Here is an 18,386-nt window from a genome sequence, read left to right as displayed (position 1 = left end):
TTCACTTCCTACTAGCTCCTCTGAGTCAGGTGTGTACTCAGGACACTTCACAATTTCCTCTGAATTAAACTCCCTCCCACCCCACAACTTCACTCTACCCTGCCTCCCAATTATGGCTTTCTACCTGCTTTAAAAAAAACACTCTTGGAAAAGAGCAGGGCTGCAACCTGCATACTTTGATGAGAAGAGCCTAGGCTACAGAGATGGACATGGCTGGGTTCAAGTTCTGACCTTGGGAAGGTCAGCCCTCCTGCAGTGCGCACGAAGACTAAAAAAGCACATACAGCCAGGGATAGAGGACAGCATACCTGATACTCAGCAACCACTTACCACCTAGTCCTTGGACCTTGCCTAATTCCCTACACAAAGGTAGTCCTCAAGAAATATTTGTAGCATCAACCTAATCAGTATTGTGCACTGTCTTGACAACAAGAAGTCTGAGTATTACCTCAATAGGCAGACACAAAGAAAACTTAAATGAAAAAATGTAAAGGTTGGGCAAGAAAGGTCTCCCACTCCTGCAGCCTGAGCAGAAGCATCAAGGAAGAATGGCCCCAGGAAGCCCAAATCAGTGCTCTATGGTCAGGCAGGCCACATAGCACCTTGTTAAAACCCATTAACTTGTAAACTCTTATTAACTTCCTATTAATTCCTACTAAGTCTTGCTAACTCATATTAAGTCCCATTAACTCCATGTATCAAATGTATCCTGAAAGACCTGACCAACGTCATCCAGAAATCAGGATGTCATACGCGCCATTTCTACAATGGTCCTCTAATCTGCGAAACAAGGAAGGAAAGGTTACCTTGCAGGGCAGGTTTCTGACAAAGCCCTGCAACCTTCCTGGTGACTGCTGCTTAGAAGTGAAACCAACTGCATATAATCCAGTATGGAGGGGTCTGCATCCCTCTTCATTCTTCTCTTGTGATTTCTCAGAGATTGCGAAGTGTGGTGTAAGTTCTCACAGGAGCTCATGTAACCAGGGGTAGATCTCTGAGGTACTTCCATCAGCAGCCCTCCCACTTGGCCAGTTGGCCTGGCCCCGCTCCCTGCCATGCCCCACACTCCTTGGCTCATGGAGGTAAGAGAAGCTAAGCAGAAGCTGGTGGCTCTGCTTTTCCATCATCATCAATATTGCAACCACTTACTTATTCCAGACAGTGGGTTTCCCCCTTCCTTGTTCTTTTTGCTCTGAACAGAGTTTGAAAGAAGCCTTTTTTTTTGCTGTTGTCACTAGCATTTTCCTCCAAACCTCAGCTCATTTCTGTTCTTACACCTTTGCCAGTCTTCTGCTCTTGTTCTCCATTTTGGGGCCACTCCAGTTTTTGAGCAAGTCATTCCTGAAGTCTGAGTATGGTAGAGATTCCTGTCAGCCACTCTGGTTTCACTGGGTTTCTCTTCCCTTCCCTCCTTGTTAGGCTCTTCTATTCCACAGACAGAACTTGCTTTGTACAACTTCAAATCCTTAGTGGGCCATGTTCCCTTTCAGTTTCTGGTCAGAAGCACACACCTATCTTTCCTTTGAATTTCTTTACTCTTTCCACACATAAATTCACTTCTACTGAGATCAAAGGCCTCTAGTCACCGAAGCTCCATCTTTCCCTGCTCTTTCCACTCTCCGGCTCTTCTCCAAGGCTAGCTCCTCAGCCCAGGTTTTGATCCCCTGCTGTGGACACAGTTCACACTCCCACCTTAGCCAACTGGATTACCTAGAAAACCCCAGATCAGTTTCTATTTGGGGTGGGATGAGCGACATCCTTCTGCAGGTTGAGATGGGTTAGCAAGACAGAGCCACCTTCCCCTACTATGTGTCCTGGGAGCCCCCTTAGAGAGGACACTCAGTATGCCCTTGGGCCCAGCTCAGCCAGGAAGACACGTGCAAGGATCCACTGGCACACCAGGAATTACAAGCCAGCACTCTCATGAGTCTAGAATGCCCTGGCCTTCACCCAATCTCAATCTTATATTTTATCATCACCCCATACATTTACTAATTCTAAATCCAACAACAAAAAGTTGACTCTTGTATACAGACATCAATCTGAGGTCAGAACTGTGTCCGCTTTATATCCTTGAATCCAGCTGGGTACCTACCTAAAGCAGCATAGGTGCTGAATACATTCTCAGTAAATTGAGTCCAATATAATGTCTTAATTTTTATTTATAAAACACGAACACATTATTCCATTGTATATGTTATACTGACTCTATAATGGGCAATAGTTCTTATCTGAAGTTTTTAAAGCCTTACATGGACTAACTTACTTAAAATAAACTTCAGAAAGCATCACCTTTGGGCAGTTTCAAAAGGAAAGGGGAATTTACTTACTGAGCCAGACTGCACAACCCTCAACATCAATGTCAGAAATCATCACACTAGTAAGAGCATGGCTCTGCACTATTATAATTACAAATGTGAATACATTTCATGGGGCACCTAGATGTATACTGTTTTTTTTCAAGTTATAATGGACTACAATACTCATAGACGCCCACCAATGAAAGGTAACAGGAAAAATAGAACACTAATCACAAGTTAAAAAAAAATCAGTTACTTATATGGAGCACCTGGGTGGCTCAGTCGGTTAAGCATCCGACTTTGGCTCAGGTCATGATTCCACAGTTTGTGGGTTCAAGCCCCACATCGGGCTCTATGCTGACAGCTCAAAGCCTGAAGCCTGCTTCAGATTCTGTGTCTCCCTCTCTCTCTGTCCCTCCCCTGCTCATGCTCTGTTTCTCTCTCTCAAAAATAAATAATAAACATTTAAAAAATTAAAATAAAAATCAGTTACTTATAAATTTTAAACAAAGTAACTTAACCTTTGTGTGTGCTTTTGCCACTTCAAATGAATTCAAATTTTGATTATCTCTAACATATAAGCTTCTCATATTCGGGATTTTTCTGGTTTTTGTATGTGGTTTGTACAGGTTTGTTTTTGAGAGTATCGTGGACAATACCATGCATATGTTGTGGAATACCTGAATCCACACAAAGCACAGGCACTAAAGAAATCACAAATCTCTCTCCCCTAGTAACTTACCTTTCAAACCAAATTGGTTTAGATACTATCCCAGCCTACTCTATTTGCCATACAAGCCCTCCCAAGAATGGCCAGGCAGCTCACCTGAGAGGCTGTGGGTCTATGGGAGAATCCAGCAGCAGCATGGCTCCAAGCAGAGGAACTGTGAGGGAGACGGCCAGCATCAAGAAGGTCACTCGGAACACACGGCCACTGAAGGAGCTGCCAGAGATGGAATATACAAAGGTCATCAGCAGAGGCTCAGCCAGGACAAGCTCAGCTGGTCTTCAAGTCCATCAAGCAGGAGCAGGCCTCTGAGCCTTGTCTCACCACAAGGCTGCCAACATCTGTGGCTTGCAATGACACGTTAGGACTGTTTGCTAGGATTGGCAAACATGCCTTTGTACTTTTTTTTTTTTAATCTTCCAGCAGTGTGGGAAACTCTTACTTACCAGTTTGATAGGATGATAGGATGTACTTTCAATCCTCTAGCAGAGTCTCAAAGAGGGCAAATTAAAGAATTGATAAACAGAAAAATGGGAGAAAAGAGGTGCAAGGAGGCAATGGAGACACATGCACCTACAGAGAAGACACATTTCCCAAAAGCCACTATTTCCTGGTACATGGATTCAAAGCAACAACACTCGGTACTGTGGGTCCCTAAGATTCCCAGTTTTATGGATAAAAGAGAGACAAATTCATGAAGTAAAAGGAACACAGGACAACTTGCTGAGTGTCCAATTCCCCAATCATTTTGCCAATCACACTTTCAAGAACTCAAAAGCACATCCCAGCTCTCTACCTGGTCTGACAGTTGCTGATGGCCACTTAAAAAGAATCTATACAATTACAAGTCCAAGTCATCACTACTAAAGCCTTAGAAAGATCAAAAAGCTGCCTTGGGAATCTAGTGTAACAGTTTTGGACAACTGACCAACGGTAACTAAAATAAGTCTCAAAACGATCTTCGCATACATCACTACTCATCTGCTAAACAAGTGAGCATGGTTAACCTCTTGCTACTAAATAAACTTTATAGGATCATTATTTGCTTTAAGTGCAAATTTATTAAATACATCAAGATTAACTTAAAGCAAATAAAACCATGAGCTCCTAAGGTAGAGAATCTTTTTATATATATAAAAAAAAGTTGACTTAAAGAAAAAAATGAAGATTCACACTTAACAAACACTTCATTTAAGGACAATGTTTTGTTTGACTTTTGACAAGCTGGTCTTCCGCTGCATAAACCTGATCCAGGTAGAGCATAGAAGTGTGAGGGCTTCAGGGAAAGTCCTAACTTTCCCAACAGTCAGTCACTCCACTTCAGGCAAGTTTCTTTTGGCAAGGTTCCCCACTATGAAACAGCATTTGGGGCAAGATAACCTCAAAGTCCTCCCCAATTGTGGACATGCATGATTTAAATATGGAAGAAAATACAGCATCTGTTTCTATTGGGTAGAAATGAAAGGGAAAGGGAAAGAAGACAAAAAAGGAGAGAGGGAGGGGCATCCGACTTCGGCTCAGGTCACGATCTCACAGTTCGTGGGTTTGAGCCCCGCATGGGGCTCTCTGCTGACAGCTAGCTCAGAGCCTGGAATCTGCTTCAGATTCTGTATCTCCCTCTGTCTCTGATCCTCTCCTGCTCACGCTCTCTCTCTCTCTCTCTCAGAAATAAATTTTTAAAATTTAAAAAAAAAAAAAAAAAGGAGAGAGGGAGAAGCTTCCATAGTAGCACTTTGCAGACATATGGACAGCACAACTGAAGGGTGTTTTAATCTCCACCAACAATCTGAATGGGCAAGAGAACAGAGTCTTCCTAGAGCCTCCAGAAATGAACACAGTCCTGCTAACACTTTGATTTTATCAGTGAGACCTGTCCAGGACTGCTGACATCCAGAACCACAAGTTCCATTTGTGTTGTTTAAGACATTAAGTGTCTGGTCATCTGCCATGGCAGGCATAGAAAACAAACACAGTTTTCTAATTAAACTACTTTTGTTGCCTGGAAGTGGGGGGCTGCTGTAACAAATACCTAAACACATGGAAGTGGCTTTGGAATTGGGCTGTAGATAGAGGGAAACATTTTGAGAAGAGGACAGAAAGACTCCGTATTTCCTTGAACAGGCAGAGTAGAAAAATGGATGTTAAGGACTCTGCTAGCAAGGGCTCAGAAAGCAGTGAGGAGCATGGCAGAGAAAATGTACATCATCTCAGAAAATGACTAAATTGTTGGGAACAAACTGTTAGCAGAAACATGGACAGTGAAGGCACTGCTGGTAGGGGCTCAGAAGGATGTCAGGAACAAGTTACTAGAAAATGGAAGAGAGCAAATCTTTCTTATATTGTGTCCTGCAACAATGTGGAAAGTAGAACCTGTAAATGACGAGCCAGGACGCTGAGCTGAGGGCCTTTCCAAGCAGAGTGGAAGGTGTGGCCTGGTTTCTTCTCGTCCTTTCTCCTCCAGAGCAGGACAGCATAGAGGGCAAAACTAAGCATTTCTTTCGACCTTTGACATTTCCTCCTTTGCTAATAAGAACTCCAGTCTGTGTTTATCTTTCTTCTATTAACCTTCCAAAATTAAATTTTATTCCTAAATTCCTTTTCTTCACTCATTCAGGGCTCAGAGCCCAAACCTCAGTTCAGGCCAGGTCATCAGCCTTTACCCTTTTGCTAGCTGCGAATGGAGGCGGTTCCCCCCCCACCCCCCGCCCCAGAACCCAGCTGGGAAAGGCCAAGGGTGCCCAGGCTCCTGGAATGGGACAGGTAGCCAGGAGGGGAAAAATCAGGCCAATTGCTCTTTCTCAGCCCTGTCTCCAAACCCTAGGCCACAGAATCTTCTAATGTGACTGACACCCGTCAAGGGTGCAAGAGCACAGTACATGAAAATGCACATATGGCACAGATCAGCTATGAACCGGATATGACAGCTGGCTAAGACAACCTGAGAGATTTGCAGCAAGGGAAGGAATAAGAGCCATGAAAAGAGCAATGATGAAAACAGTGACAATAATCATGTGCCATGCACTGGGCTTCACGTGGGGAGTTAGGTAGAACTATGTATCTCTCTGCTTTCCAAAGAGAAAGGCAGGCAGAGAGAGACGAGTGGGTCCACAGCCCACTGCCAGAACTGGAAGAGCACGACGGAGGGCCAGATCTGGCTCGAAGGCTGCAGTCACCACTAACAATGCTGCCTGCCAAGGACAAGTGGACAGGGAGAGGATGCCCAACCTGGAGCTCTTGGAGCTGGGGTTTGAAAACTGCACAACTTAATGATGATTTTCCTATTCTAGATGCTTCAAATACACAGGATCATATAAAAATGTGACCTTTCACAAATGGCTTCTTTCACTCAGCATATGTTTTGAGGTTCATCCAGGTTGCAGTATGTTATTACTACTTCATTCCTTTTTATGGCTCTACAATATTCCATTGTAAGTATATAAAGGCATGCCTCTTTTACCGCACTTCATAGATACTGCATTTTTTACAAGTTGAAGGTTCAAGACTTCAGTGGGAAGTAACTGCAGATGTAGTGGAAACAGCAAGAGAACTGGAGTCAGAAGTAGACCCTGAAAGTGTGACTGAATGGGTGCATCTCATGATAACCCGAACGGGGGAGAAGCTGCTCTTATAGATGAGTGAAGAGTGGTTTCTTGAGATGGCATCTACTCCTGGAGATCTTGTGAAGATTGTTGGAATGACAACGAAGGATTTTATTACACAATAAAATATTAAAGGCTAATTACACAAACTTAGCTGATAAAGCAGCAGCAGGGTTTGCGGGGATTGATTCCAATTTGAAAGAAGTTCTACCATGGATAAAATGCTATCAAACAGCATTACCTGCTACAGAGAAATTATTTGTGAAAGGAAGAGTCAATTGACGCATCAAAACTTCATTGCTTTATCTGAAGAAACTGCCACAGCCACCCTAGCCTTCAGCAGCCACCATCCTGATCGGCAGCAGATATCAACGTCGAGGCAAGACCTTCCACCAGCAAAATGATTCTGACTCACTGAAAGCTCAGATAGCAGTTAGCATTTTTAGGCAATACTTAAGGTATGTTCATTGTTTTTCTATACATAATGTTATTGCACATTTAATAGAGTACAAATATAATTAAAAAAAAATTTTTTTTAATGTTTGTTTATTTTGAAGGAAACAGAGTGTGAACAGGGCAGGGGCAGAGAAAGAAGGAGAGCAGCTCCAAGCTGTCAGCACAGAGCCTGATGTGAGGCTCGAAATCATAAACTGTGAGATCACGACCTGAGCCAAAGTCCGTTGCTTAACTGACTGAGCCACCCACGTGCCCCTAAACATAATTTTTATTTGCACTGGGACACCAAACAATTCATCTGACTCACTTTATTGAGATAAAACTGGTCTGGAACAGAACACACACTATCTCATAGGTATGCCTGTAACACAATTTGTTTATCTACTCATGGACGTTTGAATGACGGGTGACGGGGGAAATAAGGAGTGACTACTGAATGGGTACAAGATGTTTTTATGGGGTAATGAAAAAGTTTTGAAACTAGAAAGTGTTGCCCAACACTAAGTATCACTATACGCTCTAAAGTAGTTATTTTCATATTATATGAATTTCACCTCAATTTTTTAAAATGTTAATAGTGATGAAAATGTTCTAAACTTAGACTGTGGTGACTGCTGCAAAACTCTGTGAATGTACTAAAAACCTCTAATCTGGACAACTTAAAATGGGTGAATTTTACGGTATGTGAATTATCTTGTTTTTAAAAAGTCAATGACCCAACTATGAAAAGTGCCACTCTGAGGCCAGGACACTGTAACTCAAAGTAATTTTCAAGTGGCCTAAAGTCTTTCAACACAAGGAAATAACAATGTTTCTGTACAGTAAGTCAGGGCTATTTACCAGTCCAAGTAATAGGAATGACTTTGATTGTGTGATTCTTTTAAAAGCAGAATCCCAAAGAGAAACAAATGCAAAGGCATATGGTCAACACATGTGGCTGCTCTGCACAGAGCATTCCGGTAAGCCTGTCCTTAAAAGGAGGCTCATGTAATCACTCCTCACCGCCCCCGCTGAAGGTACAGTCAGTCCCACAGGGGAAGCTGCATTGTGCAATCTTTCACCACCGAGCTGTCGTTAACAAAAATGGTGACACTCTGGTCAAAGTACTACTTTATCTTTTCCCTAACATGATTCTACCTACATAAAATACATTCTTCCCATTTGTCTCAGACTCCAAACTCTCCTTTACCACACCATAGCTCACAGTTTTTTAAATCTTAATTTAGTAACCCAATTCAGAGATCCGAGTCCCTGCTTGAATATCTGGTTGCCCCTTCACATAATAGTAAAGAGCTCACTGATCCCCAGAACAAAAAGTCCATCCAGGACTGAAAGCAGTTGCTTACAGCTAAAAAGGCAGAGCCAGAAATTGGGAGTCCATCCTTGCCAGAGTCCCAGCTACTGCCTTCTTACAATGACAGTCTAAAAAGCCTAAGAAAGACTCAGAGGCCACCCAGTCCTGGGCTCCCAAGGCTGGCCAGTCCGTGGGGGGCCTATACAAGATGACTAGGGCAACTTTAAATAAAGCCCAGACATTCTGATTGGGCAGGACTAACACAGGCCTGGGAACCCTTTTTCTGTTTTCACACTCCCCAGTTGTCCCTGATGTGCAACTGGAACCACCAACCTTGTCCAACTCCCTACCAGGTAAAAGAAGTCCATCAACATCCCCCTGGCTGATCATGAGACACATGGAAAGTTCTACTGGAACTTTCTGCATCTACTGGAAAGTTCTGTGGTCAAGTTTCAGAAAGAGCAGCCTAAACTTAAACTCCTTGAGCAGTGCCAGCTAACAGAACTCTCTGTCATGCTAGAAATACAGCAGCCACTAGCCACATGCGGCAGCTAAGCACCTGAAATGGGGCCAGCATGTTATATAAATGAGCCAAAGACAGCCTCTGTGTATTGGCTCCGAGTTGTTTATTTACATACTCAATTATCTTTAAAATAGCCAAACAAGCAAAGTTTTAGCCATTTAGAGTCACCTGCTTTGCATACTCTATGACAGTTCATGGAGGGCACTTACCCACTAATAAGACAGGGCCTTGAAGTTTTAAGACACTGGGGTCTCTGGCCCAGAGACTCATTGAGACACAGGTGGCCCCTCTCCTTCCCTCCTCACTCCCGTCCCCCTCTGGACTGCTGCCATAAGTGAACCTGTCCAAGTGTCACCCAAAAAAGTTCATGTGGGCCATTGCCACCTCAGTCATATCTTTTTCTTTGAACAATTCCCAAATCCCTCACACTCCCTCCACAGTGCAAAGGAGGAACTGAATTTTTAATATTAGTCCATTTAATTATCACAGCTACATATGGCAAGTGGCTAGCACATCAGACAGCTCATTTAACATTCCTTCACACACAAGCATTATAAAAAAATTTTTTTCTTAATGTTTATTCAGTTTTGAGAGACAGAGTCAGAGCATGAGAGGGTAAGGGGCAGAAGGAGAGGAAGACACAGAATCTGAAACAGCCTCCAGGCTCCAAGCTGTCAGCACAGAGCCCGACGCGGGGCTTGAACCAACGAACCATGAGATCATGACCTGAGCAGAAGTCAGAAGCTTAACCAACTGAGCCGCCCCCCCCCCCGGCACCCCCACACATGCATTTAATAACCAACTATTACATGTGCCAAGTACTAGTCAAGGCCCTGAGAGGATAGCAATACATAGTTTCCTGCCCTCTGTTTATTCTAGTAAATAAGCAGATGCCCAACAATGACAAACACAATGAAGGAAAATGCAGAAGGATGGGATAGAGGAAGGTTGGCCACACACAGGGGTCAAGCAGATGACCTCAGAACAGAGACTTCAGTGAAGCCGGGAAAAAAAAAATCAAATACCTGAGGTAGAGCAACATAGGCAGAGGTAACACAGGAAAACTCAATGAGCACTTGGCATGAGTAAAGAATACATGCTTTAAGGGGCTGTTTAACTTTAAGGCTCCATTCCCAAACCTGGGGACCACAGAGACAGAAGACCAAGGCAGCCACTGAGGGGAAGCTGCTGGAACACAGTCAGGGGCAGATCCCACAGCGCCCTGAAGGCCAGGGAAGTGCCTGCCAGCATGGAGGATGGATGTCCCTAAAGGCTACAACACAGAGCATTTCCCTACTTTTTTTACTTGGGGGACACTGGCTGGTGGGGTCACCTCACACAATATGTTCTGAGAAACAAACTTCCCCTCTGCCTGCACTGCCTGGGCCAGCTGTGTGCCCTCGGGGGCAGCAAACCCTGTCCCAGATGCCCATGATCACACCACCCTCCTTGGGCAAAGCATCCCCAGTCCTGCAGAAGTTCCTCAGATGGTAGAGCTTGCAGAACGTTCCTGGTTGTTTCAGAGTTTGTCAAAATTCACCATTAAATGAGGGCGTAAAGCTGGCTTAAGATTCTCTCTCCCTTTCCCCCACACGCCCCACAGCCTCCGGCTCTCATGAGCATGTGCACTCTTGCTTGCACACTCACTCTTGCTCTCTCACTCTCTCTCAAAAAAAAAAAAAAGTGGTGCCAGAACTCAAAGCAAAGCTCTAGTTTAAACCATAACAATCATTCCACAAAATGGCTTTAACTGCTATAACTCAAAATAAGAAGATTTTACATAAAAATCTGGGTTTTCAGCTCCTCTGGAAAAAAAGCAGAGATCTATGAAACCTAAGGCTACAGGGCAGGTGCACAGGGCTTTCCACTCTTCAGACAGACACACACTCTTCTCTTCCCCCAACCCCACACCTGCTACAGACCCTGCCACAAACAAAGTGACCAATATATGTGCAGTGCTAAGACCAGGGCCTGTAACATCTAAAGCTCTGGGGTGTCTGGGTGGCTCAGTCAGCTAAGCATTTGACTCTTGATTTTGGCTCAGGTCCCAGGGGTCATGGGATTGAGCCCGGCATTGGGCTCTACACTCAGTATAGAACCTGCTTAAGATTTTCTCTCTCTCTCCTTCTGTCCCTCTCCCCCACTCTCTCTCTCTCTCTCTAAAATTAAAAATTAAAAAAACAGCACTCCCTAAATGGTAGGTTGCAGGAATGCTGCTCCCCTGGTGGCATCTGAGTCTGTGACTGTGGCAATGGGGCTTCTGTAGCCATACTCTGGGCACCACATTTATTTTAGCCCAAGATTCATTCCTGCAAACTCACATTCACCTATAATTCTGCCTTTCCTCCATGTCTGTCCCTTGCTTCTGCACATTTGTCTTATGTTAGCTTAAATAAAGGACACTCCATTTATCCCTATCCATTTTCACTGACAAAGTGATACATGTTCCCACAACACTCTCTTTCCCAATCTGTATTGACACATCCAAGAAGGCTGGCAACTTCCGTTCCAGGTGCAGTTTGGGAAATCAATTTGTTTGCCCCAGTCTCTTGGAATAGCTCAGAGTAATGCTCACCTCCTTGAAGACATCTGCACCCTGAAACTTCCGACATTTCTAAGGGCAACAGAGCAATCATGGTGATACAACATGATTTGGCAATTACTATTAGTTCAGCCATGATCTGCAAAATCCTCTATAATTTCACCAGGCAAACCTGAAGGGTGCTCTCCAACATCAGGGCAAAGCATCATTCATGGACTGAAGACTCCATGAGATCAAAAACAACCTCTGATTTTGTGGAAAACCTATTAGCCACAAATCCGTGGAGGACAGAGGCCCAGGTGTCAAGGTGACCCGTGGAATCTGAGAATGTCAAACAGCAGCCAGCCTAGCCTTTTAACTGACTGCACCTTGAATTTGTTGGTGTCACACATTACTTTAAACTGGGACTCCTGGGCCATAGATGTCTTCATTTTAGCATTGAAAATAAGAAACAAGTTAAAAGAACCATTTGAAACACACACTCAGGGTGAAGGCCTGAGAAGAAATCACAGATTCCTGACTCCTCATGTCCATGACTTTATAGTGGCCACATCTGTGTCTCCACCCTGCCTCCCTTATTCCTCAGTCTTAAAAAGGAAAATGAATGTAGTAGAGATTTTTAATTAGCTAAAATCCTTTAGAAATTTATTGAAAAAGCAGTTGTTAAAGTTTCAATGTATTTACTCTTCAGTCCTTAACAGTTACATAGAGATATTAAACAGCTATTCTCTCTTCCAGACTGAACTATGTTCCAAAAGAGAAGGAATCGTTTCAGTGTTACAATCATTCTGACAGAGTTTTTTAAAGCACATGGAGAAACTAGTGCCAACTAATTATAAGCTTGCATGAGTATTGTTAAAGTGCTTAGTTCATCTATATTCCACACTGAATAAAAGAATTTAATGACCACATTCCCCATCATAGCTTAAATACAGGAATTCAAGAGCTTTGGTATAAAACCTTATTTCCAAAATATAATTTTAAAAATATGCATCTCAATCATTGTCCAGCTGTCAATACTATCCTTATTCATTCATTTCTACTTCTCTTTTGACTCCATTACATAAATCACTTCACTCACATAGATCTCAATGACCTTAGCAGTCAGGGCCAATGTCACATTTCATGTCAAGAGTCAGAGACTAGCTAAGGTATCACTAGGCATCCCTTCCACTAAAATCTACTGTCCTACTTCTGTTAATTGAATAACATATTATTCAAGGTTTTCTTTTTCCTATTTAGCACATCTAAAGTTTATTCTATAGTTGTCAAATTTCTATTTCCTTCAGTTTCTTTTGCTTCACCCACTATACACGATGCTTCCCTGTCTTATGGTGAACCATAAATTTTTAAGGTAAATCAGGGAGACAATGTACTAGAAATGATCACACACAAAAAAAGAAAAATAGGGAATCACATGAGAAAAATAAGAAAAACCACTATAAATCTATAATATACAATACTAAATATAAGAAAGAAGGTGAGAACTCATTTTGAAAAAAGAGATCATTACAGATATATGGAAATGGGATCAAATACGTAAGAGAAAGAAGAAAACACAGGAAAATAAGAACAATGTTCATGGACAGGGAAGTCAAGAAAATGTTAAATAAAAACAGTTTTTGTAAAAGGCACAGTGGAAAAGGTCAGCAGCAGATATGATTCTGGAACACCCAATTTATCCTGCCACTAAGTCAGAAATCCTACAGAGAAACTGGTAAACAATTGAACTCTGCCTCACTGCCCAGCGGTCAGCAGTGTCACAAGAGCCCAGCTAAGATGGGCCAACACAAGTGCCTGCAGGTGCTATATGCGCTGGTTTTCAACACACTGCATGCAACTCAAAGCAAACTCAGGGCAAGCTGCTCTTTCATTTCTCATGTAGAAGTGTATGAAGCAAGTCTCATTTTCATGGTTTCTGGAGTAAAGCACTGCCGGTCCTTGCAGGTCCACTCTAAAAAGCTCCTCCATCATCAGGAGACCACGACTTCACAATATCCAAAATCAGGGGCGCCTGGGTGGCTCAGTCAGTTAAGCGCACGACTTTTGCTCAGGTCATGATCTCACAGTTAATGGGTTCGAGCCCCGCGCTGGGCTCTATGCTAACAGCTAGCTCAGAGCCTGGAGCCTGCTTCACATTCTGTGTCTCCCCCTCTCTCTCTCTGACCCTCCCCTGCTCACGCTGTCTCTCTCTCTCTCTCTGTCTCTCTCTCTCAGAAATAAATAAAAAACATTTTTAAAAAAAATCCACAATCAGGAGGGTGACCAACTTGTCCTGGTTTGCCCAGGGTTAGCATTGAAAGTTCTGCATCCTTGGAAACCTCGGAGTTTATTCAGCATACTCCTGACCTTTTTACAGGCACCAGGAGTCAAAAATTACTAAAATCTCTTCTCAGCAATTTGCCTTTTTAGAGTCAAAATACTCATCTCTGCTATAGTTCTCCTTCAAATGTGGTCCTCTTACCATCAGTGAATAAATTCAGTCTGTCCCCACAAAAACTGGCCTTCATTCAGTATGCACCACATCCCTTGGCATACTAGTATTTCCACTAAATATGTCTATCAACTTAGAAGTCAATCAGTTCCACAACTTTGAGGTTGGTCTACATGGAGCCTCTTTGTTTTCCCTAAAAATTCAAAGTTATGAGACTCAGGAGACAAAATTAAAAAAAAGAAGTTTAACTAGTATATATGTAAATAGATGTTTAAGGGTCATGCTTCGGTTTTTCACTAGAAAAACATACTGTTCTTAAATTCTAGAAGGTTGGCAGAAGCGAAGGCCAAAAATCCAAGATTTCTTCATTAGGTGGGCATCAACTAGTTTCTACGCTTCTCCGTCCGTATCAGGAAAAATCTGCAAGCTGGAATTCTCACAAAATTTGCTTAACATTAAATGTCACTTCTGTTCTCTATTTTTCCCTGAAAACCACGGTAAAGATTGGTCAAGCAGCGAAAGGTGAACAGATGCAAAGGCCAGCTCCAGGCTGGAACACGAGACGTGACCTGCGCATTTCAGACCTTCCTTCCGGACACTGCAAGCGAGGAACCGGGAAGACCTTGGACCTGGCCAGGGGGCTCTTCCCCGGGGATGAGGTAAGCCAGCAAGAATAGGGCGGAGGAGGGGTGGGGGGAGGGAAAGGCGAGGAAGCAACTGCTCTAGAACTTGGGGCGGGAGTGAGAAGGAGAAAGGGGCAGATTCGAAGCAAGGCGGTCTTGGGACCCCGAGAGGCGGGAAACAATGCTGAGATTGGGGGGCAGAATGCACCAAAGTCTCAAGAACTCGGTAGGTGCATCCCCTTGGCTGGAGCCTGTTTCCTCCCCGGTAAAATGAACTTAGCCAGGGGAATTAACTGAATGGCACCTGCACCCCACTTGGCAACGCATTTACCCAACTGCTGTTATTGCTGTCCTGTTGGTAGGAGGGTCGACCCAGTCATTAGCGTCCCACGTCCGGGGTCCTGGCCTACCTGCCGTCCTTGGCCTCGGGGGCCTGGCCATCGTCCGTGACGACTTGCGNTGTCCACACCCCAGCCATAACCCAGGAGAGTGCGCGCGCGAGCTCAGCGCTGCCCAATCCCGCCACGCCGCCCTCGGCCCCGCCCCTCGCCCTGCCGCGCGCGGAAGTGACGTCCTACCACCGCCCCTCCCGAGAGCAGGCCCGCGGGACCTTCGGGGCGTAGCTCGGAGGTTCCTCTCCGCTGGGACTAGTGGGGAGAGGTCTAGGGGCGACTGCTAACTCGGGGAGCGGGCTCTGGGGCCACCTGCCTGGCTCGGGATGCGGGGCCCGGAAACGGGTACCGATCCAGTGCGGACGCCTTAGAGGCCTCGGAACGCGCGTAGCCTAACCTCGGGGCCGCCCAGCCCAGCGCCTGCGCTTCCTGTGTTTTAGTTTGCTGGCCGTGGGAAGGCAGTAAACGTTATGCTTCATAATCGTGCACATCCGCGGTGCTGGACTGAGGTGTTGGCCTCTTGTGTCAGTAGAGGTTGGCGCTGCTTGTGAAATGACAAAAGACCCCGGTTCATATAGGCGGGTTAAAAAAAATAACGAGTTCGTGTTTTTGGAGGCACGCGAGTGCAAGTAACGCCCACCTGAAATTTTTGTGACCTTTTACAAACATCCAGTTGAGGGGAAATTTGGGGACAAATATGCTGCCTTTAGATCGGGAACACTGAGTATTAAATCTTCTTGTTAACAGAACATTTGAAAAAGTTTGCGAAAGAGTTACCCTTGGAAGTAAAAGTGGGATATAAAGCTATAATTAATTGCAACAAATGAGGTTTAAGAAAGCAGGAAGCAGTCATCAGTTCGTTCATTAGCAGTATTTTAGTGAGCTAGGTATATCTCTAGGTGCTGGGAGATGATGGTGAGCAAACCACAGACAAGTCCCCCCCTCACTTACTGAAAGTAAACTAATGAGAGATGACTTTAATCAGGTCATCATCAAGATAAATGTAAAATGTGAAATGTAATAATTGAATTAGAGGGTAATAACATGATCTTGTGAGAGCATTTGACACATGAAGGAGTTGAGGAAGGACTAGGATTTGGGGGAAAACAGGATTTGCAAGCAGATGAAACCAAGTCCTGTTACTGTGCATCATCTTTAGAAAAGGCCTGTTCAGGATGAAGTATTAAGTATCAATTTCCGGAGTGCCTGGGTGGCTCAGTTAAGCCTCTGACTTGATTTCAGCTCAGGCTATGATCTCATGAGTTTGTGGGTTCAAGCCCCATGTCCAGCTCTGTGCTGACAGCAGGGAGCCTGCTTGGGATTCTCTCCCTCTCTCTCTGCTCTTCCTCCCCTCATGCACTCTTGCACTCTCTCAAAATAAATAAACATGAGAAAAAAGAAAAGAATTTCCTTATTGCATTTAGAGGTTTCCCTGATCAAACATGCCATTGTCCTTTTTAGTGTTAGATGGCACTAGAACCCCACATGACTGTTTAATAAGAGACCAAAGAGCCAGCATGAGGGAAATGAAGAGCTTTTACATAAATCCAGTTCTGCAGGGATTCCAGGACTGGCAGGGATATAGTTAAGGCCTTGGCAATATTTTATTTCATTTCCTCTCTGATACAACCAGTATAGCTGTTGTATCAAGGATAATTTAAACAGCACTGCATGACCTGGCCCCTTCCTGCTTGTCTGGACTATCCCTCCTATTCTGAATCCTATGTTTCAGACACTCAGCATTGCTTGCTCTTTCTAATCCTATGCTGAACACCCTTCTCCTAATTTCTCAAGCAGAACATCTTTATATCTAAGACACTTTGAACATGTCCCTATTATAGGACTTAGCTCATTGCATTGGATTATTTGTATTTCATGCCCAGGGGTAAAGCCCACCTACCAAAAGCAGCCAGGAACATACCTATAAAAATAAAGTAAGAAAAAGAAGAAGTAGTAGTAGTAGTTAGGTTTATTGAACTTGCTACAGCAAAGGAATTCACCAGAGGACCTGTGAGGCTCCTTAAAAAATGGGGGAGTTATGGAAGTGTCCTCGTGGGGGTTAGGGCTAGTGTTAGTAATAGATGGTCTTGGCAGGGATGGGTCAGAATTTATAAACTAGGAGAGTCATCGGAGGAGTCAGTGGTCTTATCTGGGACACATGAGTCCATGTGGAGTTTTTGGGAGATCAGCTTGTCTTATCTTGGAGCAAATGGTCTGAATGAGCTAAATCAGTTAAATGGTCTGAGCTTAGATCATTTGTGCTGGGTGGTACAGTTTTGTACCATATTTCTGCTTGCAAGTCATGGTGAGGTCCACGTTGCTGTTTGTGGTTTCAGTTCTCCCCCCAGGCCCCAGCCTAGCTGCCACCCAGCTATCAGCAGGGAGATGGGACCACTATAATTGGTGAAACCAGGTTTCTCAACCTCAGCACCACTGACATTTTGGGCCAGATAATTCTTTGCTGGAGGTGGCAGGGAAAAGTTCTCCTGTGCATTGCAGAATGTTTAGCAGCATCCCTGACCTCTCCCACCAGATGCCAATTGTATCCCACCTAGCCATGCTAATCAGTAATGTCTCCGGCCATTGCCAAGTGTCCCCTGCGAGACAAAATAGCCCCTAGTCGAGAACCCCTTCTGGTTAACGAACCAGAAGCCACCTTCCTTGTACCCTAAGACTGGGGATGAGGCCCACTTCCATTGAAACTTAAGCCCACATGGAGGGCAATTTATTTTAATTAAGTCAGAGTTTGGGGCACCTGGGTGGCTCAGTCAGTTAAGCATCCGACTTCATCTCAGGTCATGATCTCGCGGTTTTTGGGTTTGAGCCCCGCGTCAGGTTCTGTGCTGACAGCTCAGAGCCTTGAGCCTGTTTCAGATTCTGTATCTTCCTCTCTCTCTGCTCCTCACCCACTCGCACTCTGTCTCTATCTCAAAAATAAATAAACATTAAAAAAAATAAAAGAATAGAGAAAGGCATTTCTTATAAATAAATAAATAAATAAATAAATAAATAAATAAATAAATAAATAAATCCGGGTTCTGCCAGCATGGAAGGAGAGGCAATGATGCTGGGCAAGCAGCCAATAGCATGCCTCACAGCTTAAACCAGAAATACTCCAGTCCCATACTGTTTCTATTTCTTTCACAGATATCTCCCTAAAGCCTGCCAGGTGCCCAGCTAAGTACTGTGACCTAACAAAGGTGAAATAAGGTGAGCCAACATGCAGACATGTCATAATCTCAGAGGGGAGATAAGCCTAGTGTAAAATAGTGTCATGGAAGAACCGCACAATACCTTGGGGGCCACAAGGAACAAGTGCCATCAGGTAGCAGTGCCCAGAGAAGGTTTCATGGAGGAGGTGACATGTGAACCAGGCCTTGGATCAGTGAAATTAGAATGGGCAAGTTGAGGGGATGAAAGAGGACAAGAAATAGGCCAAAGGGAACTATGGAGTTGCCACGGATTGGTCAACAAGGGGATGACAATCAGGGCAGAC

At 44.2% G+C, this 18,386-nt stretch overlaps 1 protein-coding gene across 1 annotated transcript in view; it reads right to left on the bottom strand.

Annotated features, from left to right (window-relative positions):
- Positions 1-14,976, bottom strand: part of APMAP (adipocyte plasma membrane associated protein) — a 37,281-nt gene extending 22,305 nt beyond the window's left edge. Inside the window, exons 1-2 of the mRNA XM_077760149.1 lie at positions 14,909-14,976; positions 3,127-3,243 (exon numbers count right to left, since the gene is read on the bottom strand). Coding sequence (XP_077616275.1) covers positions 3,127-3,243; positions 14,909-14,976 — 185 coding nt within the window. The remainder of the gene's footprint in view (positions 1-3,126; positions 3,244-14,908) is intronic.
- Positions 14,977-18,386: the final 3,410 nt, after the last annotated feature.

This window comes from Crocuta crocuta, unplaced genomic scaffold (genome assembly GCF_008692635.1).
Source record: "Crocuta crocuta isolate KB4526 unplaced genomic scaffold, BGI_CrCroc_1.0 scaffold23, whole genome shotgun sequence".
In the NCBI taxonomy this organism is placed as follows: domain Eukaryota; kingdom Metazoa; phylum Chordata; class Mammalia; order Carnivora; family Hyaenidae; genus Crocuta; species Crocuta crocuta.
The sequence above is the reverse complement of the archived record's forward strand: the minus strand, read 5'-3'. Positions and strand labels throughout refer to the sequence as shown.